We start from the raw sequence: 14,719 nt of genomic DNA on the forward strand, positions 1-14,719 counted from the left end.
ATCAGAAGATATGTGACCTCAAATATGCTGGGTATATCAATATGCCAACAGTAACCCATAGAAACAGACAATGTGGGTGTATGCCCTGTTCTCTTCTATGGACCTCAGTCCCATCACATACTGCAATGCTTCTGAACTGCCGGAATATTCAGTGTGTTGAGTAACAATACAATGACTGCTGGCTGTTTTACTGTGTTACCTTGCAGTGTACTCATAATCACATACTAATCATACCTTAGATAATCTCATTATAATGTCCACCTTGCGATCCAATGAAGACAGTGATTCAGAAAATAAAGACTGAAAGATGATACAATGTGTACGTTCTGCAAAGTCTGGAATCTGGGATAACTCATACAAGAACCTACAAAAAATACATTACAATTAACTACCATCATTAACAGCAGCAATACAAAAAGATATTATTATAAATCAAGTGGTGAAACATTTAGCACTGCTCAAGTTCAATGAACATATTAACAAATGTACTATTTGACATTTCTTAAGAAAAATTCTGCAGCATGCTGTAAATGTATAAAATCCTCAAATTCAGGCTAAAGTTAATTCCTGTCTGGCACATAATCATACAAACTATTCACTGTTACTCAAGAAAAAGCAATAGTGAGTAAGATCAATTAAATGCATGAAATAATATGTAATTACGCTACAATTTTCATGGGGAAGAGTACTGAACTAATTTCATGGACGCAATTCAAAATTTCTGTTACAAATGTTCAACTGACTGCAGAAAAGTTGTAAAATGAAGAGTTTTTCATATATAGGCATGTAAGGTTCAATGTAGTTTATTACATTTTTATAACTGATATAATCCAAGAAAGCAAACCTCGGAATTATGCATTAAGAACTTTGTCAAACACAGTGATGAGATGGATTAACTCTTTATAACCTACTGCACCCTCTATGCATTTCTTCAGCTACCTCCTACTAACGCGTCTAGGCATCAAATATTGCTAGTTCATATTTGCATTAATAATTCCGAAACTATTCTACATACAAGGTATCAGAAATTTTCATCTGAAAGCATACATGATGACAAACACAACTGTACTGATATCTGACCTCTGTCTAATGCAGCTAAAGAGATACTGATTATTATTTGCATAATGATTATCTGTATTGTAATAATTTTCATATTTATCTAACTATCCCAACATTCAGGTTACACAGACAGAACTGCATAGCCTCACATGAAAACTCACAGCTGTATGAAGAAAATCCTGCTGGAAGTATGTGTCTTGCTTGAATGGTTACTGAGATATCATAAGCTGTTTATAGAACACAACAAAATTAATACTCACTGCCTTTATTTTGGCTTATAAAATCCACTTTAAAGCACCAAAATGAATGAATGCCATTAATGTAAAGATTTATCTTGAATAGTTTGCCATTTACAGTTTTCTAGCAACATGTATGGTTTCAGGGATATGAATATTTGTTTGAACTGTAAGGTGAAAACTTAATTTTTTTAAAGGCTCAAGTAACACCCACTGAGAGTTAAAAGTATACTATACACTCAAAAGAGCTGTACTGCAGGGAATGAGTTAACCAAACAGACAATGGCGTTTGGTGGCTTGTTCTTGTGTTTTTACTTGAAAGTAACTCAGAAATTTTTTTTCTGAACTTCAGGCAAAATAAATCAAGCAGTCTTTTTATCTTCAAGAGTAAACAAATTAACCAATCTCAAACATTAGGGATATGTGAAACTGAACAGTCTTGCAACTGAGGACAAAGGAAATGAAATGAGGTCTTGAATGTCAGAGGTAATTTATGAATGAAGTTAGAGTCTCTAACTTAAGAAACAAAAAGACTTGCGGTTTGAAAGTTGGTATTCTGGTCTGTTTGTCTGTCAGCAGTGGCATTAATTCCCGGGAGCAATTTTCTCCTCTCTCTCTCTCTCAGTTTCTATTTCAGATTACATTTTAGCAGCTTGCTGTTCCGTTTCTGCACAGTTTTTGGTCTTTTCTTCAAAAGCAGTATTTAGGTCTTCTGTAGTAATTGTGTCTTTTTCTAGTCTTTAACAGTTTGTCTGTGACAGTTCACTCTACTGTTTATAAGCTTTATTGGAACCCCTCCTCCACTGCTTGAGAACAGTTTGATTAGCATTTTATTAATGCAGATTTTACTGAATCACACATCTGTCCCACTCCATTTTGGTTAATATTACAGCCAGCCAGCACTATCCTAGAGAAATGGGTTACTAGTCTGTACCTATATAAGGTGATACCTTGAAATACATACAAAACAGCTTACCAAAACTCTACTCACCAAATCTGTTTCATTGAATCAGATAACCGAAACCTTTCTATGAAGATATCCATCCCAAGGTGCTGCGACCTTATGATGGGATCTACATAGCTAGAGGAAAAGTTCTGAGGGGTGCTCTCTACCTTCTTTCATATACTATAACATTTTCTAGTCAAATACAATTTGGTGAGTTTGTTTAGTGATCTTTGATTTGCAGATATTGGGAAACTCGTTAAAATGCACATCTTCATGTGACGAGATTTCATGTGGCAGCTTTAAAAGTGTTAACGTTTTCTGTGGAATGAAGCCATATGAAGAATAAATGATACAATATGATACAGTGTTACCATGAGTGATGTCAGTGTTTGTCACTTGCTAACTTCATTGCGCTTCCATTCAGTAATATATTCTGAAAAATTCATGTGCCAAAATAAATAATTTATATGTCATAGAGCGTTGATTAATGGGCAAAATGTTTGACAACCTTAACTACTTAACATAATGAAAGAGCATACACCATACAAAAAAAAAAAATCAATACATCTGAAGTACACCAAAAATGTTTGTCTAATGTGAACTCCAGTAGATGTAGGTGGCTTCCTACACATTCAAGAACAAGTGGGTGAAAGTCAACAAGATGGAGAGAGAGACTACAGTCAATCTGCAAAATCAGCATGGGGAAAATGAAGAATAGCTTTATTTCATATTTAAATAATACCACACCATATCAGAGTCCTTTTGGCGAGTGGTCCAAGGATAATATAAACATTTTTGGATTACGCACTTCAACATCTGTCTATTAACAGTTCCCTGCCTTAAAACAATTACTAATGGACACTTTCTTTTTAAAGCAAGGATGCTGTTGTTCACTTTTCTCTCATTAGGATCCTTGTTTGCACAACAGAGAATATCGTTTCAGCTTCTTATTTCATTGAACAGCTTGCTCTTGCTGCTGATGCCCATCTATTTTTGCTTATGGAATGTGCTCCAATTGGTGGCTAAGTACTGACCAGGATCTGACAACCTGCAGCACATCCCGAGAAATTAGACACATCTTCACAGGAATGTATGGATTGGCTTCTAAAGATCCTCATGGATCTTAGCCTAGCAAGTACCTATAAGCCTACAAGTCTTAGCAGCTGCAGGAAATAAAGCTTTAAAGTATGCAGGGTAGATTAACCTGAACTTCATTGCTTTTTTTTTTTTAAACTTTGAGCAACTGCACTGCAGGGAAAAGACGTGTATTCCTTCCTGCCTCTCTGCTGAAAACTCAGCAACCCTCCATTACTATCTCTTGTCAATTTTCCAAAAATAAAAGGGATAACATTGCTCCTGCTACATGTATACTATAATAAAATAGATCCAGAAATACTTAGGTCACTTGTAGGTCTCAGGTGAAGCCTGACTTAATGTTCTATGTACATTTTCTCCCAATAATTCTATTGCTGACATATCAGTCCATTCTGTTAGCAGAGATTATGTATACTCAGTAGGTCTCCAAGCTTCCTTTTCCCAGACATGCAGATCAGTCATTTTTCCTGCTAATTTAGTCACTGAGATCCAGATCCACCATTCATGCCTCCAATAACTTTGTCCTGCTCTTCAGTAACATGTGTGCATTCTTGTTTAATGCTTTTTGAATATCCATTATGACAATCATGGTGAGTGAATAAAGAGGTTGCCACAATCAATATTTTCTGTTATATATATCCATTCTGCAGTGCTGGCCTTATAACATATCTTGGTGGTCTATCAGTACCCACTAATGCCCACTCTGTCAGGCATTATTTCTTGATTAGTGTAGGAAGTCTACATTAGTACTATATTTGTCACTATAACAGCTTTATTACTGAAAGCAATAATGAAAAGCAATAAACCTACTATGTCAGTTATCTAATTTCTTCCAAAATAAACCTAGAAAAGAAAAGAAAAAAAACAAAGCTAGCTGCTCTAGAGCTCTTCTGACACACTGCTTTATATCTTTCCTACTGTCTTCATCTCTGTTGACAGATCATCTAGACTTATTTATCTGCACACTGTCCCTCTGAGTCAAGGCATTCTGTTTACTCGTGCACATTAGCCAAGATGAATACCATCATCAAAGTGCTTCTTAAAAGCTATGCCTTGATCTGTGTTACAGCCTTATTCTAAGTGCAAAATGTGTGACCAAAAATGAGCAAAAAATAAAGTTGGTCACATAAAACAGTATAACTTCAAAATATATTACAGTGTTCTAAATAACAAAACAAACAGCTAATTTTAGTGTATGCTTAAAATTAATTAATGGGTTTGACAACAATGACTTTTTGTTTTTGAAAAGAGAATCTAAAAATCAACAAATGACAGTTTTACCATGATCAGAAACATAGTTTAAAATGTTGTCCCTCTGGGCAGAGTACCTGGCTGGCACAACCTTTTGGCAACTTCATATGTATATCAACACTTTGCTTCCAATGAGTCAAGACTTAAATTTTTTTGTAAGCACGTATCCCTCAGAAAACTGGTCAAAAGCTATACTTGCATCATCTCATGCAGTAGAAGAGTACAAAACATATTTGATGTTGACTATCAAATTATTTATATGCACACTATCTGCTTAAAGGCAATGGACTCATGCAAAAGCATGCAAACTTGTTCTCATACTGGCTGATGTCTGAGTATTTCAGAATACTTTGGTGTGACCGGCAATGAGGGCATTTTCCAACATAGAAAACAGAGCACTTAGAATGATCCTGCTTAGAATGATACTGAAGCAGCAATACAAATATGCCACGTTTTCACTTAGCCGTCTGAATGGTATGAGAATCACAGCCCAAATCACAAAAGTAGGTTATAGATGGGGGGCAGATCAGGAAATACTGTCAAAACAAGCCATACTCTTCTCTAGCCTTTAAGTGGGTCAGTCAAAAATTATTGGCAATAATATGTTTTGTCACAATACCACAGTTATGAAGCTTCCAGCTTGACTCACTGACCTCCATCTCAGCAAAGAGTTATTTTGTTGAGCACAACTGAATTCAATCTGATGAAAAAACATTTAATTTAAGCATTTTTTCTGGGAGGCAAGCCACCTTGCATCCCCATCTCCAATGTTGAGAAAAGTCCTTCACACTTCCCAAATGTATATCAAATCTGTGAAAACAAATGAATCACTGCTAACAAAGAAACCTCACCGGCAGTAATTTCCCATGGGAAACAATGATCTTTGCGTTCAACATCAACATGTTTGACTTTAGTCAATAGAGCCTCACTCAGTCTGTACTCAGCAAGGAGCTGAGAAGCCATACAGTGTCTTTCTGAGTTGCTGCATAAGACAGTCTTGCTCATTTGTACAGTAAACCTATACATTCCATTAATGGCCTTTCGCTGAACTGCTGATTTGACTTAGTATGTGGCTTTAATTGGTTAAGGTAATCCTGAAATACTTACTGTTCTGGTTTGTCTAAGAGCTTTACTTCATCTTCCTTTGATGTCTGAAAATGGGAATTTATTTTTTCAAGTTCTTCAGTCTGTGCCCTCTGTAATGCAGCAAATAAAAACGTGGTCAGTTTAATTTTTGCCAAAGACATGTCTAGCATTTGCATTGCTTTTAGCTCATTACCATATTGAAACCAATACTAAATATCGGATATAACTACTGTCCAAATCTTTTAAATTCAAATGGGCTGCAGCTTAAATAGAAACTCACAATATGGCACCCAATTTTCAAAAAAAAAAAAATCTGGTTTGTGGGATATTCCTTATTTCTATTTACAAATGTAAATACCATTTAAGCATAAGTGTCAGCAATGCTGGTACATTTCTTATAAAGCTAATATGAACTCAGTATCTCGGACACCAATGTTGTTAGCATTAATTATAGGACATGTTTTTGCAAGTGTGCAATATTTATGTAAAATTCAATGAAAATGCTGAGATACAGCATAAAGCAAAGCTAAGAGTTCAATGTTTTACAAAACTTGCAAAGGAAATTGCTTTACTATTGTGTACATTTTTTTTTCACTTTTCAATAAAAGACTCCCCAAAATATGATCACCTGACAGAAATTATTTTGTACACTTGGTGACCCTAAACTCTGTTGCAATTAGGGCATTATTGCAATCTTCAAATTATCCTCTTCCTCTGTGCACATTAAACAAAAAAAGGGAAGAAATGGAAAAAAAATATCACTAGGTGTGTTTCTGCAAAATAGCATCCAGCTACCCAAACTGTATGAAAACATGCAACCTACATGAGGTAGGACTGAAGTCTGATACCCATATACGTCAATGCCACTTAGTTACCATGATCAGGACTCTCAGTGTTGCCAGATAGAAGAGTTGTGTGTTCGGTAAAAACCACTCAGCACTGTATTTAACATCCCTGTCCAACAAAAAACTCAGTTTCACCATAAACAATAGTGTAGCAATCCACTAGCTATATTTGGCTGGTCTAACCTATCAACCGCTATCAAGAGGGTTATGTCCCAGAACTTAAAATCTTCCACTATTTATTCTTACAATAAATGAAGTGTTCTATCATTATCTGCCTCATACACTTCTAGGGACCCATGTTTTGTATGCACCATCCCTCAGGCTTCCTTATCTATATTTTTTATTCAAAGCTATTAAACAATTTTCTACATTGTAGATATTTCTACACTTTCCATACGATATCTTTGGAACAGGATAATTGTATTCATTTTGTGGATTACTTTATAATGGACTTCCAACATAATGAGACAATTTAAGGCATTTCTTGATATAAACAGCTCAAGGTTTGATTATGACATCCATATTATAAACTATGTCAATGCCAATGTGCAGTTCGGCTATGAATGGTATCGTCAAACAGTGACTGCTCAGCTGAGCTCAGTGTTTTAAACATTTAGTTCAAAACTGTTGCTATTTTAGCCATTCATTTAATTTAGATCTTCAGGTTCCCGTCTATCACTATACATTATGCTTTCAGTGCTTATATGCAAACCGGTTTATGACAGAAAGAAAATAGAAGAATGAAAACATATAGCAGCCATGATTCTGCTGCTGCCATTGAAAAACTTTTTCATGTCTGCTCCCCGACCACTAATGTACTGCTGAGATCAATGCATATGATTTTAAGATTCACGTCTACCTTAGTAAATCTGATTTTGGTACTAGTTTATGGTGCAGTGAACAATCTAGGTCCTGGCAATTTAAATGACTTGAAAAGGCTTCTACCATCTTGTAAGGGTCCTCTATTCTACAAGTGAAGAACAACTAAATTTTGCAAGGGCTCATCTAAGCTCTGTTGAGCTTAATGTCTTCTCAGTTGAAGGCCTAAGCCTGTGGAATAACCTTCCACAGCTGCTCTACAACAGGCCCACTGAGTTTGACTTCATGTTCACCTGAAGTCTCAACCATTCCCTTAGGCATTTGACAGCACTTATTTTTTTTCTACTAAATGTATTTTTATTTCCCGAAATGTTATTTGTAATTCTTACTTTGTTCTGTAATGCAACCAGAGACTCTTGTGAAAGGTACATATACAAATGTTTGACTAAATGATTAATATGTATATTTTTTTTCTGAAAGGTTATACTTGACTGGCCTCCTGGGCAGTTAGATCGTGAACCTCTCTCAAATAATAAAGGACAGCACAATAATGGTAAATTAGCATTCTGCTCCTGCTTGTACCTCAGGACACTGGCCAAGGCACTTCAGCTCAAGTAGCTGTTGTGTAAATTGGTGCTTTTATCTTTGTGTGTGTACCAACAAGCAGTCCGACTCCTGTCAATGTTTTGGGTAAGCAATTGAATTGTGAAAATTGTTCTAATGTGTTTTTGTGATTTGCTCACCTTGTTGCTAATGTTCAAAAATACAGGGCTGACTTTTCTGCACATAGAGTCATATCTACAATGTTTTGTAAAGTATCCCACTGCTCCAGTTGCACAGTTTGCATGCGAATGGTGATCAAGTGCTGAGCCACTTTTGGAATGAAAACCGTGAAAGAAAACTAGTGCATGTCAGCAGGTAGTACCGCAACTTGCGTGCACTGATAATATTAACTGTTTCCAAGCTTTACAGCATAAACATTCAATTTTATGAATGTGTGCTCATCACACTAGTAGCTTTTGACATTTTGATGCAAAATGAAAATCCTAGGTCTATAACAGTAGTTATATCAGAAATACAGACAAAATATTTACTGCATGGGCTAAAATTGTGATAACCAAACAAGCACATGGTCCAACGACACATGCCTCTATTGCGTTGTTTCATTAACAGAAACACCACAAGGAAAAATACAAACAAAAACAAGTTTTTACCAAATATCTCATGTAAGAGCACAACTATCCGCACCTCCTAGTAATGAATCAGAGAAACAAAAACATTTATTCAACTGTGGTAACCCTGGAGCCCAAAGAAGATTTAATGTAATTCAATGTATTGACATTGACCACTTCTGCTAAAATTACCAGATACTTCCATAAAGGGCATGTGCACGATTCACATTTTACAACATGCCCCAGAGTATCTAACACTTCCACTTTCAGATTTTTATAATATTGTTACCATGCACACACTTCATGACTTGCAGCTTCTTCTATGTTTTCTCCAATGTGGATGGTGGCAGGCAAATTAACCATCACAATTAATACATTTTAAAAAAGTGAGTAATTATAACAAATGAAGGTTAAAGCAATTTTGATTCCAAAATAATATACAGCACACCCACAAGTTAGTACTTGTAGAATAGTGTGTGTGTGTTGTACCTTTAAGAAGTGTTTCCAAGGACAGCACATGCATATAAATATAGCAAGCACATGCTAGCTAGAGTCCCATTTTGAGACTGCAGCCAGAGTTATGTAATGTGTGATAGCTAGTTTGTTTACAAGTTTATCTAAGTTAAAGTTATTAAGCCTCAATCCTGATGTGTTTGTACATAATAAAGCTGCTTGAACAGAACCTACAGATGTTCGTCTGTTTTATCCTGACCAGACGAGCGACATGGTGAAAAGACTGCTTTTCAAAGCTACTAGGTGCAGAGTCAACAGCGAAGGTAAACTAAGTGAACCAAGTACAGACAAAGGCCAGAAATGAACTAAAGGTAATGAAAAATTGCATGAATAATTTATTGCATCAAAAATATAAAACAGAGCATTACAAGGGCACAGAATGTGTTATTAAGCAAATGGGAGACAAAACATTTATTACTTAAACAAAATTTTAAAATTAAGATATCTGATAAAATGATCATCAGAAAAGTACACAAGGAGTTTGGAATAACCTCGGAATTGCAAAATGAGCATGTTTAAAGTAAAATGAGCACGTTTAGAATAAAACGAGCACACAAAAAGTATAATGGGCATGAAAAGACATTAAACGAGAAAAACAAAAATAATAAAAGGGCAAAAAGTGCACATTAAGCATAAAGAAAGCAAGGCGACTGCATATTTTTTGGCAAATACTGTGTTTTGGCATAAACTACTATTTTGCATTGATTGAAGCTAATTAAGGGCATGACTAGAGTTAAAGTATCTCAAAAAGTGTTTACAGTGCATGTTTATTACTGTGCATTTATCACGAAGAGTTTGTGTGCAAAGTGCAACTATTTTGTAGAGTGCAATCAAAATACAGCCATTTTGAAAAGTTTCTTGTGCTGGGTATGTCTATTCTCAGAGTGCCACCATTACAGAGCGTTTCTTGCACCGTAAAGGGTTAGTTAGCAAATTACAGCCATTTTGGGAAAGTTTCAGTGTGCTGTGTACTGTTTATTCTCAAAGTGTAGTTATTTTAAATGTTTCTTATTCTGAGCTTCTTCTGCCCAGTTTGTTTGCACAGTGCAGTTATTTTGAAATGTTTCTTACACTAAGATGTGATTTCTTACAGTACAGTGATTTCAAGAATATTATTGCACCCCGAAGACTTATTTCACAAGTTATTCAGAGGTTTGTTGTGCTATTGGGCATAGTTACAAGTACTGGCCATAAATTTCTGGCACATTATATATATATATATATATATATATATATATAATGTGTGTGTTCCTGAATACTTGGCAAACCAGGTCCACTTGTATTTGATCAGAATATTGCAGAGAAGTGGGGAATATTTGAGAAAGAGTACAATATTTTTATGCAAGTAGCTTATTCTGGCAAAGATGCATGCACCAGGGCATTCATGTTGCTAAACCTAGCTGGGTCAGAGGCCACTGAAAGAGAGCATTCATTTGTGTATGTAACAGCAGTATAGAAAGGAGAATGGGAAAACCATTATATTGTACACGCTGAATCAAGGGAAGACCCAGAGTGTCTGAAACTCAAATTCAGGGAAATGAGCAACCCCCAGACAAATGTTACCTTAGAGAGGCATTTGTTTTACACAAGAGATCAAAAGCTAGGAGAAACATTTGCAGCTTATATTACTGACCTGAGAAACAAAGCTAAAATGTGTAGGTTTGGTGTTTTAAAAGATGAGTTAATAAAGGACAGGATTGCATGCGGTATTAACAGTGCTACAGTGAGAAAGATTTTATTTTGCAACAGTGATTTAATGCTGAGCAAAGCTATTGAGATTTGTCAAATCCATGAAGTTACAGAAAGATACACAAATATGCTTGCGAGTGATAACAGTATGGTTTCAGCAGGCTCCAGAGCAAATGTAGACAGCATGCAACATGTGGCTAGCAGAAGCAGGCCTAAGCACATGGCAGCTGTAACCCCTGCGGGTGACAGGTAAAACCTGTAGTTTTCCAGCAAGTTCTAAGACCATTTCAGTGAAAAGGACGTGCTCAGTGCAGTACAGGGGTGAGTCAGCAAAACCCAAATCAAGCTTTACTGTTAACTGCCACAATTATAGTGCCAATAGTGAGTCTAAAAGAAAAAGATGCTTAGCATTTAGTCAGCAATGCCACAAGTGTAAAAATAGAACCATTTTCAAAAGTTTTGCAAATCAAGTAAACCTCACACAGTTATAAAGAAGGGTCACTTAAAAAAGCAAGTTGATCATATACAGAGCTGCAACCCTACTTTCTGTGTAGATGGTATATCAGTAATTGGTGAAAAGGTTGATGCAGTAGATTTATTGGTAAATAATTATGTGTTTTGTACTGTCCAGATCAATGGTAAACCCACCAAGCTCAAAGTAGACACTGGTTCAAAGCGTATTGTTATGTCAGCAGACACATTTGTTAAGGTGAGAGCGGGTGACCAACTTAATGTGGCTAGTTGTGCAAAACTTGTTGTTTATGAAAGTGAAGTAGTGCTTTTGTGTTATTTGGCTAGGAACTGCTACAGCTTACTATTCTATGTAGTCTGAAGACCTGTGCAGTCATTATTGGGTCCCAGAAGCAGTTTGAGAATGAATTTGCTTTCTTTTACCAATGAAGTTCATCATATAAGCACTTGTCCCAGTTCTAGCATCAGTGAAGCTATTTTCTCAGAGTATGCTGATGTTTTCATTGACAAGGGAGACAATCTTCCAGATGTGTAGTCTATGAAGTTAGACCCAGAGATAGTCCAGTGGTCAGACCAGCAAGAAAAGTTCCAGTGGCTATGCAGAACAGAGTCAAAGTTCAGTTGAATAAAATGGTGCTGCAAGGTGTAATTTGTCCAGTTACAGAACCTACTTAGTGGGTGTCGTCCATGGTAGTAGCCCACAAAAAATGTTCATACAAAATCAGAATATGCATTGATCCAAGTGACTTAAAAAGCATTAGAGAGACCATATCATCCTATGCGCAAAGTTGAGGAAGTTGCAGCCCTAATACCGAATGCCACTGTTTTGACAAGTGATGCTTGATTGCAGATCTTCACTAATAACTACATTCAGTGCCCCGTTTGGAAGATGTAGCTTCCTCAGGATGCCATTTGGAATAAATTCTGCAAGTGAAGTCTTTCAGCATCCAATGCAGCACATTTTTTCAGGTTATCCTTGTGTCATAATAGTAGATCATTTATTGGTTGGATACAATGGTGAAGCAGAGCATGTCAGAAACCTTAGGAAAGTTTTAGATACAGCACATGAAGTGAACTTGAAGCTCAATCCTCTAAAGTGCAAATTCAGACTACCAGAAGTTACATATGTAAGTCATTTATTTACTAGCACTGGCTTGCGACCAGAACTGTTCAAGCAAGCAGCCATTCTAAAAATGCCAGCACTGGATAATATCTAAGCTCTACAATGTTTTCTTGATGTGGTCAACTATTTAGGCAAGTTTTTAACAGATTTCAATGAGATGACAGCACCTTTGAGAGAGCTAACACACAAAAATGTTACATGGTCTTGGTTGGAACAGCACAAGAGAGCAGAAGACCTTAAGCAGAAAATTGCCACTCCACCTACATTAAGATACTATAATGTCAATAAACCAGTAACTCTTTCCTGTGATGCTTCACAATCTGGTCTTGGTGCAGTTATTCAAGAGGAGAGACCAGTAGCCTATGAATCTAGAACTCTTACCCAAACTGAAATGAAATATGCTCAAATTAAGATAGAACATTTGGCAATAGTATTTGCATGTTTAAAGTTTCATGATTATATTTATGGTTAAGCTATTCAGATTGAAACTGATCACCAACCTCTAGTCACTATTTTAAAGAAGCCTATACATTCAGCTTCAGCAAGACTACAAAGAATGATGCACAAATTGCAAAAGTATAACTTCAAAATGGTCTATACAAAAGGCAAACTTCTTTATCTGGCTGATACCTTATCCAGATCACCAAGAAATACAATGGAACAGCTTAATGCAGAGAATTTTGACTTTGATGTCATGGAAATGCATCATTTTTCTACCACGAGACTTGATGAGCTAAGAGATCATGCAAGAGTTTTGCAAAAGCTCAACAACTTCATTAATGAAGGAAGGCCATCAAAGCAATCTAGTGCACCGCTTGAAACTTATTTTCCTTACAGAGATGAGATGTTGATGGAAGGTAGCATTATTTTCAAAGGTCCTAAAATTGCTGTTCCTGCTTCCTTACAATGTGAATATATCCAGATTTTGCATCGTGGTCACCCAGGTTCAGAATCTACCAAAGGAAGGGCGAGAGGACTAGTATTTTGGACTTCTCTAGCAAAAGACATTGATAAAGTACTTTCTTCTTGTTCAGTAGCAATAGTACTAAATGCATTTGCAAAAAGAATCACTTCACCTAAGTCAAGTTCCTGTACTTCCTTGGTCAACAGTAGCCACTGATATGTTCGAGTGGAATAATCACCATTACTTAGTGTTAGTAGACTCTTATTCAAACTGGTTTGAGATCGATTTACTACCCAACCTAATGTCCATTGCTGTAATCTCCAAGTTGAAACATCATTTCGCAGTCCACGGGAGTCCAGCTTATCACTGACAATGGTACCCAATTTACCAGTCAGTTGTTTCAGAAATTTGCAAAAGAATGGGACTTTGTACATGTTACTAGTAGTCCAGAATATCCACAGTCAAATGGACTAGCTAAACATGCAGTACAGAGTGCAAAGCAATTACTAGAGAAGTCAAAGCCTGTCAATGTATTTTTGAATTTACTCAATCTCAGAAACATACCCTGTGATGATATACTTGGCTTGCTTGCTCAGTGATGTGTATCTAGGCAAACCAGAACAACCTTGCCTATCAGTTCCAGTTTGTTGAGACCTAAAGGTAAAAACAGCAGAACAATCAAAGCCCAACTATTCAGAAAGTGTTCTTTCCAAAGTGCAGTTATGATTGAGCAGATTTCTTCATCCATTGAAGGAGGAAGAGACAGTGAGGATACAAACAGCGAAAGGTTTTAACTGGATTGGTCAAGTAACAGGTATATGTGCCAAGCCGAGATCCTACTTCGTAGAATCTGAGGGTTTGGAATAGAGGAGAAATCGCAGACATCTTCTTTCTGTATCAGAATCGATATCACAGCATTGTTCCTGTGATACAGACATTAGATCTCAGAGCAATCCAAACAATGTTCCTGTTGCAGAATATGTCTCAACACTCGTACTTCCATTCTTAATGATATTCCTGATGTCCCCAAAGTTGAACATTCAGCCGAGACCGTGCCAGTTGCTAGACCTAGTTCTAATTTCTATGTCAAATGATTTGGTCATATTTCCAGACCTAGTGTGAAATACACAGCAACCTGGACATAATTGTCTATATGTATTTAGTTCTGTATAATTGCATGTCAAAGAATTATTTTGTATCAATTGCATATCGATTAATGTCGTCAATAATGCATGTTCTCAAAGAGGGAGGATGTAAAACATGTTCTCAAAGAGGGAGGATGTAAAACAATGTGTATGTTGTACCTTTAAGAAGTATTTCTAAGGGCAGGATGTGCATATAAACAGCAAGCACGTGCTAGCTTCAGTGGAATTTGAGAGTTCAGCCAGAATATGAGCATGTATGAGTGTGACAGCTAGTTGGTTTAGAAGTTTATCTAAGTTAAAGTTATTAAGCCTCAATCCTGATGTGTTTGTACATAATAAAGCTGCTTGAACAGAACCCACAGATG

General features: G+C 36.4%; 1 protein-coding gene across 1 annotated transcript in view; it reads right to left on the reverse strand.

Annotated features, from left to right (window-relative positions):
* FMN1 (formin 1) overlaps positions 1 to 14,719 on the reverse strand; it is a 1,985,060-nt gene that overhangs the window by 727,743 nt on the left and 1,242,598 nt on the right. Inside the window, exons 8-9 of the mRNA XM_044074155.1 lie at positions 5,695 to 5,783; positions 235 to 364 (exon numbers count right to left, since the gene is read on the reverse strand). Of these exons, the coding sequence (XP_043930090.1) occupies positions 235 to 364; positions 5,695 to 5,783 (219 nt within the window). The remainder of the gene's footprint in view (positions 1 to 234; positions 365 to 5,694; positions 5,784 to 14,719) is intronic.

This window comes from Protopterus annectens, chromosome 6.part0 (assembly GCF_019279795.1).
Source record: "Protopterus annectens isolate FY-2018-M chromosome 6.part0, PAN1.0, whole genome shotgun sequence".
Lineage (NCBI taxonomy): Eukaryota > Metazoa > Chordata > Ceratodontiformes > Protopteridae > Protopterus > Protopterus annectens.